Source organism: Stylophora pistillata, chromosome 6 (assembly GCF_964205215.1).
Source record: "Stylophora pistillata chromosome 6, jaStyPist1.2, whole genome shotgun sequence".
Lineage (NCBI taxonomy): Eukaryota > Metazoa > Cnidaria > Anthozoa > Scleractinia > Pocilloporidae > Stylophora > Stylophora pistillata.
In genome coordinates this window covers 35,485,418-35,506,666 of record NC_142524.1, presented here as the reverse complement: position 1 = coordinate 35,506,666, position 21,249 = coordinate 35,485,418, and the positions used below count along the sequence as shown (strand labels likewise).

General features: G+C 39.2%; 2 protein-coding genes, 1 long non-coding RNA gene and 1 pseudogene across 4 annotated transcripts; 2 read left to right on the top strand and 2 right to left on the bottom strand.

Annotated features, from left to right (window-relative positions):
• The first annotated feature begins 1,707 nt into the window (after positions 1-1,707).
• Positions 1,708-3,558, top strand: LOC148729603 (uncharacterized). The gene is made up of 2 exons (XR_016002278.1): positions 1,708-2,351; positions 2,474-3,558. It is a non-coding gene; the product is annotated as an uncharacterized LOC148729603 (long non-coding RNA).
• On the bottom strand, positions 3,444-10,813 carry LOC148729602 (uncharacterized; annotated as a pseudogene). The gene is made up of 7 exons (XR_016002277.1): positions 10,557-10,813; positions 8,916-10,324; positions 7,241-8,540; positions 5,913-6,180; positions 5,287-5,519; positions 3,963-4,270; positions 3,444-3,792 (listed from the first exon to the last, which is right to left on the bottom strand). The product of XR_016002277.1 is annotated as an uncharacterized LOC148729602 (transcript).
• Positions 10,814-10,925: 112 nt separating this feature from the next.
• Positions 10,926-16,850, top strand: LOC111347640 (uncharacterized). Its single transcript, XM_022954869.2, has 2 exons — positions 10,926-11,847; positions 15,729-16,850. The coding sequence occupies exons 1-2, from the start codon at positions 11,133-11,135 to the stop codon at positions 16,505-16,507; spliced, it is 1,494 nt and encodes a 497-aa protein (XP_022810604.2). The 5' UTR covers positions 10,926-11,132; the 3' UTR covers positions 16,508-16,850.
• LOC111347631 (uncharacterized) lies at positions 16,805-20,927 on the bottom strand. The gene is made up of 2 exons (XM_022954859.2): positions 20,087-20,927; positions 16,805-18,744 (listed from the first exon to the last, which is right to left on the bottom strand). The coding sequence occupies exons 1-2, from the start codon at positions 20,772-20,774 to the stop codon at positions 17,759-17,761; spliced, it is 1,674 nt and encodes a 557-aa protein (XP_022810594.2). The 5' UTR covers positions 20,775-20,927; the 3' UTR covers positions 16,805-17,758.
• Between the last annotated feature and the right edge of the window lie 322 nt (positions 20,928-21,249).

The following is a 21,249-nucleotide window of genomic DNA, read 5'->3' as shown; positions in this document are numbered from 1 at the left end:
GATATTCAACTGTCCATATTCTTGGTCAAAATTTCAACTCTTAGTGTTGCTTCTTTAATTTTTTCATCACCTTTTAGAAACGGAGAACGAGAGATAACGCTTTTTACTTATATTGGAAATATCTGGCCTTAGCGATCAAGCTTTGAAATAAATTGAAATGTTCTCACAGAGCACTGTTTTCTCAGTTACCAATAATTAAAAGGTGTTACGCTACGGTTGCTAAATGGACGTCGAGCGATTTCGCCAAATGATCAATTTTATTTTTTTGGCTAACATAAAGCAGGCAATCACCACGAGGTTATATGCGCTTACAATATTTTTTGTTGTTGTTTGTCTGTTTGTTATCATGTTAGTCATGACCATTAATTTGATCCCCTGGTTTGGCTAATGAATTCTTAAATCGGCTTCATTGTCTCTTGGATTTGTCTCTTGAATTTGGCATAACTTTAAGTCATAACTGGAGCTTTAAAATAAGCCAATTCAACACGAGGGAATTAGCTCGTCAGGCAGGGTTTCCTTTTTCTGACCCACTGGGTGTTCGGTATTATGGTGTGCTTCTCCCACAAGATTTTCTAACTCTCTTGCACAACTGTCGCACATCTACGTATTTGCAGACATTACAGTTAGGTAAAATTGATTAGCCTGGGAGTTCAAACAAAAAAGTCTCAATTCATATTGAATAGGAACAAGGGGCCGAATTAAAGAGGTATAACTATACTATCCCTCGGGTGCAAAAATGTTCTACTTTATTGGTCACTTACATGAACGCTATCTAATGGATTTGAATCTCATTTTCTACTTGCAGATGATGTCGTTCTCTCTTCTAACCAACTGTGTCGGGAATTTGTCTTATATCTGGGATCATCATACATTATTCTTCATTGCTCATGTGCCTTTGCTTGGGCTTGGTTAAGGCCCATTTGAACATTACCACGAAATTGACACTTCTAAGACATTTCGAGAGGTAAGCATCAGTTGTATTTTTGTAGCCTATGAATAACAGGTGTCGGCATCATACCCTTTTGAGCTATATTGTAATGGGCTTCGGTAAACGTCTGTCTAGAAAAGCATACAGGAGATTGACATTACAATAATAAACCTAACGCACTGGCCTTTGAGACAATGTTATTCTGCCATATGTGAATAAGTTGGCAACCTATCTGCTAACTTTCTAGAGTTTAATAGCAACATTGGCGACCCTAGCGCAATGATATAAAGTATAATGGATTCCAAAACAAGTTTTCTTTGGGTTAACTCCTTCGGAGACTGATTGCATGTGAACAGTGAACAAACCAAGGATGATTAAGCTTTTCCTAAGGAGAGTTTTAGTTTCTTATTTAAGTTTATTTCTTCTACTCTCAATTTTCGAGTTGATTGTGATGATATTAGGAAACTGAAAACTCTGGAGCAGTTAAAAACCTTTTCACTTTTGACTGTGTTGACTAAGCTGGATGGTGTTTCATGATCAATATTAATCCTTTTGTTCTGCCCATCAATATAAATCTGCTTTGTGTCTGAGGTTATGAGCGAAACAGGCTCACTGTTTTTTTTTAATGCGTTTTTACGGAATTTCAGTTGGTATTCAAGAACTACAAAAATAAAACTAGATCAAAGTTCACCATGCTCACACAGGCTGCAAAAGCTCACAACATGACGCATCATCTCGTACGCTTTCATGGAAGCCCGCATAGATATCCTCCTGGGTATGGCGTTCCATTTCCGCCAAAATTCAATGTTCTATTTTACATCGTACTTTCCACAATATTTTTTACATTTTGCGTTTTTCATTCGAGTTTGCACTGGCGATTCAACTTTTTTGCATTCAACATTCAACGTTTGTTTATGCAACATTTAAGTTATCGCTTTCGACATTCAACTTTTTAGAGGCAACAGTGTAGTTTTCGAATTCGACCCTCAAGTTCAGTGGAATCCACTTTCATGTTCTCGCATCCAACATTTAGCATTTGTCCTTTAAGTTTTGGCTTCCGACCTCCGACTTTGGGTATTGTACTTTCAAGTTTTCGCGTTCGACATTCAACTTTTCGAATTGGACTTTTACCCGCTGGTTAGTGACTGAAGGAGATCGTGGGCGCAATCGCCCTGAGCCACCCCTGCTCAAAAGGTGGACGATAGGGACGAGAGAATTCCCAGTTGAGTGGACTCGGGAGACCTTTCTCCACTCCCCACCAGACCAGACTTCGCCAACAGGTCGAAGATGGCCGAGTTCTTTAGTTTAGTGGGGCGTTTGTGACTTGTTTGCATCTCTTCAGCTAATTTAGCTTACATTTTCCCGAAATTGTATTATCATTCACAAGTTCACAAGTGCTGTTAAACTTTGAATCAATATACGAGTATGTACACATAAATGATGCAATCTCTTTCTTAATGATTTTGTTATAACTACATGTAAAACTACAACTTGCAGGTCAATGGTTTATCGCTGAGTTATGAATGTTCTCTGGATATCTTTCAGAATGATAACAAAATGCGAGTCATTCAAAGCCTTATTATACATGATGCCATCGGGAAGCCCAAAATACTGTTAGATCAACTAAGGCAAGGGCTACACACTCTGGAATTTGGGTCCAGAATGCAGCTACATCCTCAGCTGGACCAACACTCAGGGTCTTAAAATAATTGAGAAGAATTTGCTACCTTTCTATAACATCAAGAAATGGTTAGATATTCTAGTCTTCTCGGATAGGGACGAATAAATGGAGGTCCCGTCTCCTGCAGGGTTGGGGTAGGAGACGTTAATTTCCCACACACGAGATTACTGTGTGATGGATGTCCTCCCCTGGGGTGGGATGGGTGGGATATAGGGCGCACTTAATTTGGAGCCTCGCTCTGTTGTGCGACCCTCACCACACTCTGGTGAAAGTGATTAAATAAAGCTTTTCAAAGAGCTGTTTGTGGCAGGAGAGAAGGAAATTCAGGGTTCTGATGTCAAGGGAATATTGATGTTTCCATCAGAGATGAGTGATGCTGAAAAAGACATCATGGAGCACATGACTAAGTTTATATTAGGTGCAACACCAGATGTCCTTAAGTCATTCCTCACCTTTGCTACTGAGGCACCCTGCTTACCGGATTTTGGTTTAGGGAGGATCAGGATCGAATTTGATGATGTAGATTCCATTTTATCATCTACTTGCACAAAGAACATCACCTTGCCAAGAAATTTCCCAGACAAGGACACCTTCCTGGTTGCACTTCAAGCAGGTTGTGATAATTGTGGGAAGGCATTCACCAGTATTTAAGGATCTCTTTATGGCACGTTACATCAGTAGTTAAAATTTAAATTTTTTCTGTTTTAATAAACACTGCAAGAGTGGTGCAAACCTTCTCAAGGTTCTTATGGTGATAATGATTCTAAAAGTTGAAACCAAAGGACCTATTTGAAAGGTATGGATCTTTATTTGAACAACACAGTGACTGTTGAATTTGTGGTGAAATAATTATGCAAAAAATTGCAATTTATTGTTCCAGTTCTAAAGATCAAAAGAAGTTTGTGAAAATTGTTGTTACTTTAAATAAACATATGACTTGTTTGTTTTTTGTTTGTTCATGTTTCATTTCTTCACTAACTCCTGATGGTGTTTCTTTTTACAATAAGTTGGTGATTTCACTGAATACTTCAACCCCCTCTAAGTATGTTAAATTGTCTGTTAGTGGTAGGAGATGCATTTCCTCCTCAGTGAATGGACAGTTTTTGTCCCCAACTTCAACATAATCAGGGCATTGTTCTGGGATGGGACCTTGCCAATCAATCCCATAGTTGCTATAATCGCCCTAAAAAGAAAATGATAATAGTAAGCAATTTGTTACATACTTGCTGCCAAAGCATTAACCCTAATATCATGCACTGTTGGAATGAGGATAGAAATTGTTCTTCATAGTTCTTGCATATTATTTGACACAAGTAATGCTGATTAAGTGATTAAACCAAACATGTTTCATACCTGGAACACTTCACCTTCAGGACCAAGAAATCCCAATGCCTCTTGCAGTCCACTAATCCAAAACTGCATAGCTGTTTTGTTTCTTTCTGTACGTAATGGATGGTGAACCCAAGCATCTTTCCAATTACTCAGATGTCTGTTGATGATAGGCAGGAACACGCAATGTAGGCACCAGAGGTGACAATCATCATCTGCATTTAAGACATACTGGTGTTCCAGGGTATAGAAGAGTTCATAAAAGAGGCAAAGGCAACCATCATATACGTCTCTCCGAAGTCATTCAATCCTTTGATTGTGTGTACTCTTTCCTAGTGATTGCAAAGCATACAACTTTACAGATTGATAAAATGTTATTTTACTTCATTAACTGTAAAACATTATCTAACAATCTGGAGTTGAATACCTAAATGTAAACAGGAGAACAAAAGACACTAAGAGTCATATTGAGTTTCAGTCCCTCATCTCTTTCAGGATAAATTAAAATCATTTATCAGGAGTAATACAATTTATCAAATGTAATTGTGTTCTACGTGTAGCATACCCCATCAATATTACAATCAATCAAATGTAATTGTATTTTACAAGTAGCATACCTGATTGATTGCTTAAAAATAGGGGGCTTGGCCTACAGTTGTACAACATGGTTTTTGCTTAAGGCTTATCAACAAGCGACATGGATTTATGGTAAACCTTGACTAGTGTAAGTTGCATACATGTGATATTAGCATGGAACAAGAAAACATCACTGTTGATAGTAAGCAACAGCAGGGGAGCATATGAAAGGCATTTTGTCTATTCTCAGCAAGTTGTTCAATTACCAACATACTCAACAAATAACAACTTGATTTTGGAAGCATGGCAAGGGGAGGGCAATCACCAGGCTGAAACTTAACAACTAGGACAAGCATTCATGAAAACAATGGCCTTTAAACTAAATGAAACTTGTGACTATTTATACAGCATGATTTCTCCTTGCCTAGAAATCCTCAAGATTAGTTCATGATCACAAGTACCTTTTTCATTATATATTCATGCAAAAAGTAGAAACTTTTTTTGAAACCTTTTCAGGATCTAAAGTATATTCTGAATTCAAGATCCCATCCTTTAGAAACCCAGAAAAAGTCATCTAGCTAAGGAAAGATAGATTACAAGTAGCTAGTCCCTACATTTCTGCATGGATAGTAGAGTGAGTGAAACATGAGCAGGCTTAAAAATCATCCCACGCAGGAAAGGAAAGATGCAGGGAGAGAGAACAATCACTATTCCTGAGGAAATATGCGGACTACTCATAAACTGACCAAAGGAATAATTCAGTACTCTGTACCTGTAATCATACTTCCCCTGCCTGGCCCTCGCTGTATGTTAGTAAGCATATAGGTTGCTACATCTATATTCTCCCCTCCTTTATCAGAGCGGACCCGAGATGGAAGGCCATACTCTGATACAGCTTCACGAAAGCATGAAAGAACAGTGCTTGCTTTGTTGTCATTTGAGGCCTTCAAATAGACTGGAATTCGTGAAAAGCCATCAATTCCACCATGGATAACAATTCTCCATCTGTTAAAAAAAAAAATAAAAACTCTTACATAGTTTACATACATGTGTGAAAAACAAGAAATCAAAGCTCCCGTAAGGGTAACCTTAAGCATGTCTGGTGTTACCAGCATTTGTTAAAAAATGGGGACAAGGGAAAAGTTATCCATCTTGATCGATGTCTAAATGCTACTTAAAACACAGTTTAAAAAAAGCCTTGCATCAGCTGGTGTTGTGGCCACAGTTAACATGTGTTTGCTTTTAGGACATAACGGTGTGTATATTTACAGGTGTCCAATAGCAGAAGGTTGATTGTGTTAAACTTCAACAATACATGACAGTTAGTTACAGCTCCACCCACAAGATCACTGAGAGACTATGACAATGTACACTATAGAACAGGTATTTTATCAGTACCTTATCAACTTATGGTTCCCATCTATGTGCCAGAGTGAGAGTGGATACCTAACATTGTAATTTCGCCTCCTGGTGGTACTTTTCCATCTCTCCATGATACCAATGGGATCTGTTCGCAATAGGGATAATCTTACTCTTTCTCACTGAATACAAAATCCTTTGCTCTGTAAATAACCTTTGAGCATTCGTAAACCCATTCCAGGAAGCTGGCTTGAAGCAGTTCGAACGAGCTCATCCAATTGGCTGTCTTCTATAGGACTAAACATACCTGAACCAAAGCAATAGGATAAAAAAATTTCAGTCAGTGTTGAGTAATGAATAGCAATGATGATGATGATGACAATACTACTAATAATGTTATTTTAGTACCATTTTGCCATAATTAAATCTTAAGCTAGGCAGAACAGTGACCTAAATTTTTAGTGCAAAGAGAGAGATTTTTATTCTTTATTGCTATCTCATTCTTAGTGTTATTAAAATTTAACATTTTAAAAATAAGTTACAAGAACTGGCTATGATATTCTTATATTTTGCATAATCTTGAACACTTCACAGTGCAGGAGGCTGGAGTTGTTCTGTCACATGCCCAATTTCTGTGTTTTACTAGTACTGGGCCTGCAGACGTGTAAAACTGCCATGATAATAATAACATTCTTCAGGACTGAGGCTATACATGACATTGTAGCTTGTTCTCAGTAAAGTTATCGGCAGAAAGCACTAAATCTGTGAAGTGTGGATGGTCAACAGCAATAAAGATAATGATGTTATAAAGGTAATGCATTATTTATGGGTCTGGATCTCTAAGAACAAGTGGAGGAGAAAATTTTAATTTGCAAATCTAATCACAATTGTTTGGTGAAACAACTACCCAAAGGTATTCCCAGAAAGTGAAATAAACAATTTTAGTAACTACCGGTTAAGTATCTGCAGGATCAAACAATGCTTTTTTATAGCATCAACCCAGGACTAATTAACAATTATTCCACGAGCGTGCGTTGGATATGAGATGATAGATAGCCAACGAGGCCCGTAGCGCCAAGTTGGCTATAATCATCTCATATCCAACAAGCGCGAGTGGAATAATTGTTTTATTAAAAACACCCTCAAGAAATTATGATTTTGTGAGAAACCGGATTTTTTAGCTCCCTTTTGATTTTAAGCTGACGCATATGCTTACCATATTTGTAGATTATGGTATATTGGCTCATATACCATAATGGCTAAGCCAATAAAAAGTCTTGAATTGCATTATCCAATGATCCAGTTTTTAATAATTATTATTTAGTTGTACAAAATTGTCCTTATAGTGGTTCATTTTCACTATTTGCCTGATACACTCAACCCAAATGTTGACATTCTCCTCTCAACTGTCCTGACACTCACCCCAAGAATTTTACTAATGTCACATACTTTAAACCCTTGCTGAAGTAAAAAATGAAGCTGTTCCTCGCTGATTTCGTAGGAAGGTCTCCCTCGAGTCCCTCTATTATGCAGTGGAGCTTGATATGCACAGTTAATATGGTTTCTTTGATCGATTTCTGCCAACATCCTGTAAGCATGTCCAATCAATTCTGAGATTACTTTATCTACGTCAAGACTAACAGCAGAAAATCCACCTTGAAAACTATTGGTTGGAAATCTAAACATGGATCTCCAGATCCCCCAAATCTGCCTATAGCACTTATTATATCCAAGACAGCTGAATTCAAATACGCCTTGTCATCAGACATTTGCTGAATCAAATTTTTCAAGATGACACAAATTGATTCAAAGTTTAACAGCACTTGTGAATGATAATACAATTTCGGGAAAATGTAGGCTAAATTAGCTGAAGAGATGCAAACAAGTCACAAACGCCCCACTAAACTAAAGAACTCGGCCATCTTCGACCTGTTGGCGAAGTCTGGTCTGGTGGGGAGTGGAGAAAGGTCTCCCGAGTCCACTCAACTGGGAATTCTCTCGTCCCTATCGTCCACCTTTTGAGCAGGGGTAGCTTAGGGCGATTGCGCCCACGATCTCCTTCAGTCACTAACCAGCGGGTAAAAGTCCAATTCGAAAAGTTGAATGTCGAACGCGAAAACTTGAAAGTACAATACCCAAAGTCGGAGGTCGGAAGCCAAAACTTAAAGGACAAATGCTAAATGTTGGATGCGAAAACATGAATGTGGATTCCACTGAACTTGAGGGTCGAATTCGAAAACTACACTGTTGCCTCTAAAAAGTTGAATGTCGGAAAGCGATAACTTAAATGTTGCATAAACAAACGTTGAATGTTGAATGCAAAAAAGTTGAATCGCCAGTGCAAACTCGAATGAAAAACGCAAAATGTAAAAAATATTGTGGAAAGTACGATGTAAAATAGAACATTGAATTTTGGCGGAAATGGAACGCCATACTCCTGTGCCACAACAAGATTACAGGTCAATTTCTTCCCACATTTTTCAACCCTCAAACATGGAGTCACTCGGCTAAAAAAATAGCAATAAGGGAAACGGAGCCATTCTAACAGAACCAGCCGTCTACTTTGATTCCAGTAGGGCGCGGTATCACGCGTCAAAATTGGTAGAAGAGTACTCCAAGCTACTGGATCATTTTCACCAGACAAGACCTCAGCAAAGAGAGAATTATCTGAAATGCAAAGAAGATTTATTTCATTGTCAACATAAAGAAGTGGAGGATTCTGACCCTTGGTTTTTTATGCAAAATAGACTTCCCAAAGGAATACCGAAAAACCGGCGGGCTAAAAACCCTGGATATGCCTTTTATTACCCGGGTTATTGTGCTCTTGGTGATGAAAACCATGAAACTGAACGGATAAAGGTTAAAATATGTCCCAGGTATCACCGTGGTTATGATGTGTCATTTGGAGATCGATTGTTATCTGAAGAAGGAGTGGTTTACAAGGAACCGAGTAATAATCGAACACAACCAGAGGGCATTCCAAACACAGCGCGTAATCCCATCCCTTCTGGAGTACACCGGGTGCAGCCAACCAATACTGACCTATTAAGTGAACCTGTTCCACTCCATCGAGAGAATCCACTTCAAACCTCATTTGGTCCAAGCTTTCGCGAGCAACGGGAGCACTTTTCACAAGCAACATGGTCTACTCGCGCCTCTCTTGTACATGGATCAACTGTTGACCTGAGAAACAAAGATCCTTACCGACCCATGGAAGGTGAAGCTTCATTTACTTTTTAATATAATGGAGAAAGTCCACACGCAGTGAGAGAAAACGTACAATCTGGTGTGACACTTGCAAGATGCCAACCATACCATGGTTGGCATACCTTAAGCGACCCGACAGGCCAATATCGCGGAAGGCTTGGAGAATGCCAATTCAGTGTTCAAGGCAACCACCTATTGGGAGGCTTTGGAAACCTTCGAGAAGTGAGACTGCTGTCCAGGGTCCCTGCAGTCACTCCGTAAAGCCATTCTCAAGTCGTAGACCACTATTGTCATGTCCCACATCATGTCAGATGGCAGGATGGGAGTCCAAACAGCTTGTCGGACTGATGCAGTCTGTGAAGACACTCAACCCGAAAGCTCTCGAGCTAGACTTTCTAGCTGGCAATGGAATGGTTCTATCCAACTAGACTCTAGCAACTTTTGTCAGAATGATAAGCCTACCCTACCAAACATGGCCCACCACCGCGTGGGAGAGAAAACTCCAGTCCGCTTGCAAATAATTCAAATAACTTCATAAGAAACAGAGAAACCTTCAAATTCGGCCACTACGAAGGCTCTTCAGTTTAAAATAAAAGCAATACTTTGCATGAATCGCTTCACGCTAGAAAGGCGCATCTACGTGTATGTTAACCGCCCAAATGCCTCTAAAAACACCAACGATCTGAAAACAGTGAGAGAGCCCAATCGCTATATCACGGTTGATTCTAGGTATCAATCTAAGGAAAAGAGAGAGGAAGTTCAGTTCTTTAACACACCACGTACGAAGGGCTGCCAGTCCACAAGCTCGCGAAGCTTACCAATTTTGTTGTGGGCGTTGAATCGAAGATACAATTGAACAGAAAGAACAAAAACGGTGAAACGAACAAGTTCAATGAAAATGATGAGACGAAGGACTCCAGATTGTTGGTATCTCTACGTCGCAGAATTCAGTTGATGATCCAATAGAAGCTAGTTCCAGCTCCTCTGGGAGTGAATATAAGGATCCTCTGTGCACCATTCGCCTGGAGAGAGTATACTACTCCGCTAAGGCAATACCGTACCGTTCTCCGCTCGATTCCTCCAAAACTGCTTTGCAAGGTTCAGTGTCCAGTACGTCTGACGTCGGTTTTCAACAGAGAAAAGGTCCCTGGCGATACAAGATTGCCGATTGCTAACATCTCACAACAAGGAAGAGTCAAGCAAACGTCCGTGGCCTGTCCAGTTAAAAGGAAAGCAAGTTGCAGCTTTGGGAGACAAGAAGAAAAGCGATTAAAGATGCTTAGATGTTGCTGGACAAAAAGAGTCAGAGTCGTGGAAACATTTTACCAAGTAAATAGAAAATAATTTTTGATGTCGTCCTAGTCTTTCGGCTAGTGAGGTAAAATCTTTGAAGATTTCATGGAATTTGATGAACTGTCTCTACTAAGTAGTGTACCACAACTCAATAAGTGATAAACTTTGAAAATATTGCATTACCTTCTTTGTTGATAAACTGCTGCAAGAAAATAACATCCATGTAAATTAGTTTCGAGCAAACAATTTTTCCATCTTAAACACCGAAAAACTGCTTGCCACAAAAAAAATCTCAAAACAATCCGTGAAAAATTCTCTCTTCAAAGACTAGTTTGCGTGTACTCTTGGCTCTCAATCATCTCGTGTTTCAACATCGATCCTCTTCCTCCACGTATTTGACATTTTTGTGCAGATTCCGTGTACGTGTAGCTAGCGAGAACTTTCTACGTCAACAATATAGTGAAAATGACTGAAATTCCTTAGTCGTTATTTTAGGGATATACCACTAGAAGAGTGATGGGTGTGGGGAAGGGAGAGTAGTAGGAGCTTCAAAAAGGGAAAAGAAATCCAACTAAGGTAACCGTAAAAAAAAAAAAGGCGAAATGTGCGATACGGTTTTGCTGCGTGGGCGACTGTGCTACAGAACTTGTCACGCAACAAGTCACGGTAATTGTTTCTCAGAATCGGGGAAAATGACAAACAAGAATCGCTTCCTGTAGTCGTTTTGTTCACTTCTCAGAATTTCAGAATCCGTTAATTATGGGAAACTCTTTAAAAATCGAGGGAGTTGACATCAAAGAAGAACTTGGCGAGGGAAGTTCAGGCGTAGTTTACAAAGCCAAATGGAATGGACGCTTTGCAGCCGTTAAAGTCCTTAAAGATGACATGTTCTGGTATCATCCTAGAGCGCTGGAGGATTTTAAGAAAGAATGCGACTTCCTTCGAGTGTTAAAACACCCCAATATCGTTGAAATGTACGAAGTTCTTTTCCCAGAAAACAAATCGCCTGTTCTTATCACGGAGCTCATGCTTTGCGATCTTCAATCACACTACAAGAACTCGAAAGCAACACCTAAAGTTTCGCTGGACGAAGTCATTAGAATCATGTTGGATGTCGGCGAAGGACTGAAATTTCTGCATGAACGCGAGGATCCTATCATTCACCGAGACATTAAATCTAAAAACATTTTACTTAACACGAAACTGAAGGCAAAGATTGCGGATCTGGGGCAAGCCAAAGAGTTTCCGGGGCATCCGCTGGGTACTACCCTACAAATGACTAAAACACCTGTTCCGGGCACGACAGTGTATATGGCGCCAGAAACATTTCCTAGTAGTAATCATCCGGATCGAAGTGATTGCCCTACAGTTGATTATGGAACAGAGATCGATATCTTTTCGTTCGGAGTTGTGTTGTTGGAAATTATAGTCGGTCACCTTCCGTCCCCCAAACCATTTTTCTCGCCATTAAAAGGTTAGTGTTGAAAGGAGCTGGGGTTTAGCGGCAAGAAATATGAATGTTCTGTTAGAATATCTTGTACCCTAGTCCCCACATTCTCCTTAGTGGACCCTTCCTTGGTTACTTTTACTTGAGTGTACAGTTTTCCGAATTTTTAGCACTTCCGGTCTATTCATCCCAGTCATGTACTTGAGCTTAGTGCGCTGAACAAGTGATATCCTTCACTGCGGACGTTGTAAACAAACTATTTGTTTGTATGACAACTTTCTTGGATTACTTTTGAGTCTCCTAGATACATAGTAAATCTCCTGGTCTCCTGAAGAGTGCACTTAATCTCTCAGATTAAAGCTGTAAATCTGGAAAACTTTTCTGCTAACGAGGGAAATCAAGTGAATTTAAAGCCTAATTTAAAATATTTAAGGGTTCCTTGTTCAAAGATTTGTGTAATTTTGTAATGTCAATTTGGATTAATGTGAATTCACTTAACCTTCGTCAGTTAATGGGGAGAGAATTGGACGAAACAGTGAAAAACGTATTTGGGATATTTAAATAAATCCATAATTCTTAACCTCTTCTGACTTACTGGGGTCTGCTTAAAACAGCATTTGGTTTTCACAGATTGATTAATGCCCACAGAGCATTGATCAACAGCTATCATAGCATCGCCACACTCTCCCATCTGCAGCACCAGGTCAGTTTGATTAAAAAAGTCATGAACTGAACAAATTATAACTCACCAGGATCACAGTAAACCCTTTCAATCACAAGAGTGACCATGCAAGAGGTAATTATATCTACTTAGCTCTCAGATGAAGAGATAATCTCTCCTTACCATATCAATACAATATCAAGCAGACAGGCAAAGAGAATAAACAAAAACATCAATTAAGGGATATTTTTTTATTCAACACCAGTCCTTATCTTCTGACCTAAATTTAAAAGAAGGTAAGAAAGATTACTTTCTTGGGAGCAAAGGTTTAATATTGATGATGATTATTTTTTGGGCCTGGTAGACAGTATTATGTTCAAATTTTCTTTGTTTGATTTTTCCTTGCACTAAATTCAAAAAAAAAAAACACATGGAGTGCTTCTTTTATCTTCAAGCCAACCTTTTCCAAAAAAAATAGGTGACTGTAACTCTCAGTAATAAATACTACATGTATGAGACTAGGGAATTTCTGGGGAAAAAAAATCACCTTGTTTGCTGAAGGAGGGATAGTTGGGGAAAAGCAGTAGGCCTTGTCACGATACTTTTGTAGAAAAGCAAATCTCAGTGAAAATTTTAGAAATGTTTTTGGTTCATGTTACACTTGCATGAATGACAGGGTGAGTTCATGTGACAATTGAGAAACTCAATGTATAAAACTATAATCACTCTACAATGTTGCCAATCCTTGAGAATACAGATTGGTTCAAGACTAGTAGTGCATCATGTCATATTAATCATGCTCCCAGAAAAAAAGTATATCAGTTCCTTTGATTCCTATCAAATTTCATACAATTTTTTTGTACCTTGTTATTTGGTTTCTCAATTTTAATCCTTGGGTGCATGTACTGTTCATTCAGAAGTAAATAAACACAATACCAATATGATTAGTAGATTACTTGGTGGATAATGTTTTCTTGCTAGATCAAAAATGTGCTCTGGGTTGTTAAGCCACACTGAAAGACTCCCTGGTTATAAATATCTTTTTAAAACAGCTAGAGGTGAAAGATATTGGAGGAGTTTATTGAAGCTTAATAAGAAAGAAAGCTTAATAAGAAAATTACAAATTACAAATTACAAATGAATCTAATTAATTTAATTACTCTAATTATTATTGATCTAATTTACACTTTCATGTTTATGAAGACCATTCACGCCCACAAATAGCAGGAGCTAGTCGAGGTACAGCAGTGGTAATAGTGTACAAATAAAGTTTAAACATAAATTAAGAACATTTCCAGAAAAAGACAGCCACTTAAAACTCGTATATATACAACTGCATCATTAAACATAAGAAAATAGTAACACTACAATGTAGAATATAAATTATAAAGCCAGTTTGTAATTAGTAATTTTTTGAAATAGAGGGGGGCAATTCAACATAGTAATCCTCAGCCTCTAGGAACGAAAGTAACATGTCCTTGAAGAGTTTTTTGAAAGCTCTCTTCGGGAGTTGACGAAGACCATCGCAAATGGAGTTCCAAAGTTTAGCTCCGAAGCTAGCAAAAGAGCCCTGGCTTTGATTCAGTCTTGATGGATTAATATAAAAATTGCCAAAAGAAGAGAACCTCGTATCGTGATTATGCTTTTCAGTAGCTTCAATGAAAAGATTACTAATGTTAGTAGGTACAGTTAGACATGAGACGTCAAACATAATTGGGGAAACTGATTCAACGTATAACATATTTATGGGGAGGATTTTTGAGGAGATAAATAAAGGCACTGCATGTGCTCTGGGTTCAGAAAAATATATCAGCCGAAGAACTTGTTTTTGTGGGACGAGGATTTCATGTAAATGGGATTTAGCAGCTTGGCCCCAAACAGCCATGCCATAGGATAGGTAAGGGAGGATTAAAGAGCAATAAATAGTTAATAGAGTGGTTAAAGGTACAAGATGCTGAAGGCGGGCAATAATTCCAATTATTCTACTTATTTTTAGTGCCACATTGTCAATGTGAAATTTCCAACTCAAATGACTATCCAATAAGACACCTAAATATTCTATATGATCCTTACATTGAAGAGAGGTAAAAGAATGATTACTACTATCAAACATTTGAATATTGACTGTAAGGTCCAGATATTTAATCAATGTAATGTCAGATGGGCTGGGCTGCAACCACCCAAAGTTTGTAGTGAGACTGAAGGAATACCACAAGGATGGTCATAAGCTGCATCTTATTTTTTTTTCTTCCCTCCCCCCCCCCTCTTCCCTCCCCCAATCCTGACAACAGAGTAATGCAGCTTTCCTTTATGAAATAACACAATTATTGACTGGCAAATAAAAAAAATCTGGCCATAAGCGGATGGAAGAGGCAGGAGGGGGAGGGGTTCAAGGCTATAAATCCACTATGAGGGAGAATTCTCTGCTAATTATGTCACAAGAAACTTTTCAACAACAATGGGGGTGTAAAGTTCATAAAACAGCCTTTTCGTATTACTATGGAAAGAAAACTGAATATCTTTTCATTGTTTATAAAAAAGTATTCATACATAAAGAAGCCATATAGTTATCTATAGTTAGATAGGTAATGTTACTCACTGGCCCTGTTCTATCTCTTCAGCACTACTTTTTACCCTGTGTTAATACATGCAATCTAAAGCAGATTTACCACCTGACTGTTAAAACCTTCATACACACTTTATTAAATGCTGCCAGAAGGAGCCTCTCATTAGTTCTGTTGTGTACCCTTTAGGGTTACTGGTATTTACTAAAGGTTCCATCATGTAGATTCTTAAGGGATGTTATTTAAATATAAACTACTCAGTGTTCCGCTAATAGACAGTGCAAAACTGGAAGTTTCATTAAGCAAGCTAACAGTTTATAATATATTACCATCTGTAAACTAACTAATTGACCAGGAAAATGACAGATTCCCTTCTCTCATTACCAAAGCCTCCTTAACATTATCTCAAGTGGGATAGTGTCCCCCCTCCCCTTGTGACAGCATCTATTCCACAATAGTCAATTGAAACTGGTTAAATATTTTCAGAATGCATGGAGATTTGTGTTGCTTGGGAACCATAACTGATAGATTGATGATAGATGAAACAGCCTTGTTATCCCATATTCAAAGTGGTGTGGTGGGGTCTGAGATTTGGAAGGGTCAAATAGAAGGGAGAGAGGGGGGGGCACTTAAAACTTACTGTTGTATCTGCTAACTCGGTGTCTTTCCTTATTTTGTATCAGATGGAAACAAAGTGCTGGAACACAATCGACGAAGAAAGGAACTTGGAGAGATGGGCTCTCTTCATCCTCTAAGAGAAATAGTTCTCCAATGTCTGGAAAATGACCCATCAAGAAGACCCTCGATTAGACAAGTGATTGAAGATTTGCGAAGAAACGACGGCAATCAGAAACGAATCGAGTTGAAAATCGCCTTACTTGGAAACTCTGGCGTTGGAAAATCTCTTTTGATCAAAAAATACATCGACAAGGACTTGCCGCCAGAACTTGTTCGTTCGACAATCGGTGTGGAAATGCAGCCAGTACCGCTTCAAATTGGAAATCAAATGGTGATTCTGAGAATTTTGGACCCGGCAGGCCAGGAAAGGTTTGACAGCATTGCTCCAGCCCTGTTTAGAGGCTCGCATGGGGCTTTCCTTGTCTATGACATTAGTGAGCCGAGAAGTTTTTGTGATCTCCAAAAGCACATGAGCTTCATTGAGCCTGCTTGTGGCGAAAATGTTAAAGTTATGTTAATTGGGAACAAGAAGGATCTTCGAAGAAGAGTCCAAATTGAACTTGCTCAAAACTATGCTGAAAAAAACAATATGGATTACCTCGAGGTTAGTGCAGTAACTCTTGAGAACGTCGAGGAAATGTTCGAACGCTTGGCAAAAAAAATTTTAGAATCACTGGACACAAGCGATGTACAGATAATGGAAAAATCGTTATTTCGGCAGCAGTCTCGAATCCATCTCGGTGAAGAAGACCAGGAGAAGACTGACGGCAAATGTTCATGTTAGCGCAGCATTTACCATAAGCTGCCAGGACCACAACGCCGAGGGAAACATTGATTCCAAAATGAATTTAATATTTTTCTCGTTAGAATTTCGCAAAGGTGTTTCTGACTGTCTTCTTCTGTGCTACACCTCAAGGGCGTAGCCAGGATCTTTCGAAAAGGAGGTCACAATGTGTCAAACAATACTGGTTGTTTGCTCCCCGGGACTCCCAAAGTACGTCCTTTCACCTCAACTTCAGCATAACGTTTGTGAGCAACGTTGAGCTGGGAGTTCTAACTAAAACAGTCAGATTGGTCAGGATGTGTCAGAAGATTAGATTTAATAAAGAAAAAACACTACAAAGACAGTCACGTACCCATTAGTATTTAATTAATGACTTTAATGTATGGTACGTCCTACTTTCTTCCTTTGTTTGGACCGTTAAGAGTTCGAGCATGCCCGCATTTTCGGGGGTGGAACTAGAATCATGACGATCATTTGACCTTTGAGATTCGTGATTCTTGCTTTTGGCGCAATGATTCATTATTCTCAATTTTGTTTCTCTACATTCACGATTCTTTTACTAACCATATCTCGTACTTCATGATTTCCAAGTTTTAGACTCGAAATTTCAAGCATCCTTCCAATTTAGGGATCTGGGATGGGGAGCGGGGGTGAGGGTGACGTGGCTTTCAGGGGAACGGAGGGGGGTCAGTCGTCGCTAACAGAGAGGGGGACTCTAGAAAATTGACTGCCTATGTCCTATGACGAGGTCTTTTACACAAAAGTAACAAAAATCGTCCTGCCTTAGTGAACATCTTTTGTCAGTTTAACCACGCAACAAAAAAACTCATTGCTTTCGAGACCAGCTGGGGAAATGAAATTGTTACAAATTATTTAGAACGACAGAGGAAAAAATTGCATCGTTGTAGGAGTATACCACCCTTTTAACTCAGGCTGCTTTACCACCTGGGAGAACTGTTTCTGGTTGGTGTACAAGAAATGCTAACGTCCCCTACTCGTGAGTGCCGGCACATTTTCCGCTCACAGTGTTAGATACTCAAACTCCCACAATTTTCCTGCAAACTAGTACGCGTTCGAGCGTGGAAATTGACTATAGCCTTCCTCAAACGTCAAGTACAGTTCGGTCAGAATAAGTTCTTTTAGTTGTCTTAACTGAAATAGAGAGTCCATTTACCGAAAGAACTGTTCGACAGACCAGCAGTGAAAATGGGGGCCGGTCGTAGCCACTCACATTTTGTGTTAAGCTTCCAGTTAAGAGCAGCAGGATTTTTTCTTTCTGTCAGCTTCATTGACCGAAAAAGGAGTTATATAGTTCCGTTCTTTTTGAATGCCTGAATTCAGAATTAGGCTATCAGGATGTTTATTGATTCTTCTCCGCACGGCTGGCTCCCTCTCCGTGATTTGTGAAACAGGAGCATACTGCTTTGCACTAAAATCCATGCTTCGCCGATGTGAAGCAGAACTCGTTGAAGGACGAGAAAAGTCTTGTTGTTCTCTCTGGTCCATCAACTGCTCTACTAAAACGGAAAATGTCTCCTCGATATTTCGACCAGTTTTGGCGCTCACTTCAATATAAAAAAGATTGAAATCTTTACACATTTTTTCCGCTGTTTCAGTACTCACTTGTCTGCTCTCACTGTCTGTCTTGTTCCCCACAAGGATTATGGGTATGTCATTGCTACATTTTTTACGCACCATGGAGACCCATTGACGCACACTTGCCAAAGTAGCCTTCGAAGCCACGTCAAAAACAACAGCCGCCCCGTGAACTCCTCTGTACAGTTGCGGGAGCGAGCTGTTCATGTTAAACTCTCCCGCTGTGTCCACAATTTGTAGGAAAATGGATTTACCTTTAAGCTGAAGACGCTCGTTGTATTCTCCCCAAGTAATTGTCGCCGGCAATATGACTTGAAATGGACGTGAGGGTTGAACAAATTTCGTTGCAATGCTTGTTTTTCCAACACTCGTATCGCCAACCAACACAACTTTAAACTCGTAGTCATACTGACCAAAGGTAACTAGATGAACTGGCTTTCTGCTGTCGAGATTTTCCAGCGATCGATGTCGTTCATTACTATCTTTGAAGCGTGTGAGGGAGTTCGCCAAGTGTTCGGCTGTCGGACGGTCTTCGGGTTCATCTTCCAGACAGACCAGGACCATAGAACGTAGAGGATGTTCGGGTTGTATTTCATAGAGATCCTCACTTCGGCGAATAGTTTCTGGCACAGTTTTTCCATCTATGAAGATATAAGGATATGAAACATTATTATCCAATTACACCTAGACGAATACAAATAACGCCATAGACGAGTACAAATATCACGTGGTATTTGTACTCGCCGGTTAAACAGGTTTTCTCGCATCGCGCACGCGAAGAATTGGATTGTAGTTACCAAAAAAAAAAAAAAAACAAATGGCGGACAATTTGAATCATATTTCCGACGACGAAGAGTAAGAATGGCTGACAAATATAGATCCAAGTTCATTAGATGAATCGAAGGAAGAAAAAGAGCTTGACGACCAGAAACTTCTTCATTTAATGAAGAAAATAGAAACAGCAACACAACAACGCGCCAATTCCGTTCCGCTTCGCATACTTCTGTCACGCACTCCCCGTAAATAAATATCCGCGAAATTCGCCCGCACTGAAATAACAGTTTGGCGTGTTGGATAATAAATAACTTATTAGACGTTTTGTTGTGTAGTATCGCTGAGTATTTTTACTCGTTATTTGTATTTTGACTCGCCCTGCGGGCTCGTCAAAATACGGCACAACTCGTAAAAATACTCAGCGATACTACACAGCAAAAAATACTACACAGCAAAAGGTCTAATAAGATATATATACTACACAACAAAACGTCTAATAAGATATATGTATCACTATTACATGAATAAATAAATAATTCGATTTATGAAATGAATGCGGGAGGAAAGATATTTTACTTCTGAAAAGGGTAGTTCACGTAGAGTAAGATAAACAATTTCTTCAACACATGTTTCTTGCTGCTTTTACCATGACTCTGGGTTTTTTTCTCCTCTCACTTTTGCTTCTTAATCTTCCCTCTTTGACTCCTGTTTGCGAAAAATTAAAAACTAGCCCCATTCCCCCGACGTTTAACTTTCCTTGCTTTGTTTTTGTCACGTCATGCAATCTATCTCAACAAAATGTCTGCCTCCTTTCTTCTCCAGAAATGTGCGGAATGTTTTCAATACGTATAATTTACACTTAATAGTCAGTATCCTACAACTAAAATCTCACAAGCAATCGCTTAGCCTCATTCAGTTTTGGAGAGTAAAGCAATTTACATGAACCAGAAAATTATACTAAACTGGAGTACATACATTTCTATAACATTTAACTTCCGTCAAAATATTGTTGCAAGTGCATGAAATTGTCGCTTGCAATTGGTAATTTCTATCAAACACAGGCCGACTAAATTTGAGTTCTAGAAAATATTTTAGTTTCTTTTAGAGTCGGAGACCTCATGGTTAAATCTCTCAATTGATACAATCTTTCAAGACAGCGTCCTACAATCGTCGAAATTAAATAACTAAGTATATCAGATGGAAACTTACCTTCCGTATGAAGTTCAGACAAGCACAAAGAAAGATGACCGACTATTACTTCCATAAGAACGACTCCAAAAGAAAATATGTCGGCTTTAGTTCCGTAGTTCTTACGCTCTCTGCTACGAGTCCGCTTCCCATATGTTTCAGGAGCTCGAGTAGCTTTTGTCCCAACGTCTGCCGTTGCAGACATCTCACCGCCCGGAAAACATTTCGCAATTCCTAAGTCGGCGATCTTTGCTTGTTTGTTAGCAGTTAACAAAATATTCTTACAAGAAAGGTCTCTATGTACTACTGGCTCTGGTCTTTGATGAAGATAATCGAGTCCTTTGGCAACGTCAAGCATTATGAACACTGTATCACGAAAGCTAATTTGGCCATTTTGCTTTCTTTGTGAAGATATGAATTTAGCCAAATCTTGTTCCAAAAGCTCTGTGATAATAATCGGTGCCTCTTGCGGGGATTTAGGCAAAACAACGTGTAAATATTTCACAATATTGGGATGATCCAACTGGCTCAACAATTCCCACTCTGCTTTGAATTTCGCTTGAATATCGGTCTTCTTCAACAAGTAAGTGTGGAGTTTTTTTGCGGCAACTGGTGTCTTCTTCCAAAAAGCTTCGTATACTTCTGCGTAGGACCCTTCACCGAGTTTCCGAACAAGCTTCACTTCTTCTTTCGACGAAGTGTTCCCCATTTGCTCTACGTATACATGGGTCAGAAGTTGCGTGATTATAAACAAAAATCAAGAGAGAACTAATATCCTACTTCTCGAGTATAGGAACTGGTTATCAACTGATGTTTATGTTGCAACAAATACATTCCCAAATCCACCCAGTCCCTGCAGGGGGTTGTTAGCGACTGTCACGTCAGAAATTTTCTATATTTACTTTACTTGAAAACGTATTGGTCTCCAGGCCCCCCCAGACGAGAGAGGTATAGAGGAGGGGGCCTTAGTAGAAAAGGAATGGCGCAGAGTGGGTGGGGGTGGGGCAGGGAGGGGAGGGGGTAGGGAAAAAACTAACTAATACTGTCCAATACTAAAAACACGACCATAATTTCATTGATTTTTTAACTTATTTAACAATTTGCCAAAGGCAGGTAAATTTACAATAGGACAGGGTTGTTCCCTACTGGGTAAATTACCTTTCCCTATCCCCAACAAACAGACG

Bases quoted from the DNA above. Each gene is read 5' to 3' on its own strand.
- LOC111347631 (XM_022954859.2), bottom strand. From the start codon at position 20,774: ATGGGGAACACTTCGTCGAAAGAAGAAGTGAAGCTTGTTCGGAAACTC. The intron at 18,745-20,086 runs GTAAGTTTCCAT...ATATCTTCATAG, and splicing joins GTCTGAACTTCATACGGAAG to ATGGAAAAACTGTGCCAGAA.
- LOC111347640 (XM_022954869.2), top strand. From the start codon at position 11,133: ATGGGAAACTCTTTAAAAATCGAGGGAGTTGACATCAAAGAAGAACTT. The intron at 11,848-15,728 runs GTTAGTGTTGAA...ATTTTGTATCAG, and splicing joins ATTTTTCTCGCCATTAAAAG to ATGGAAACAAAGTGCTGGAA.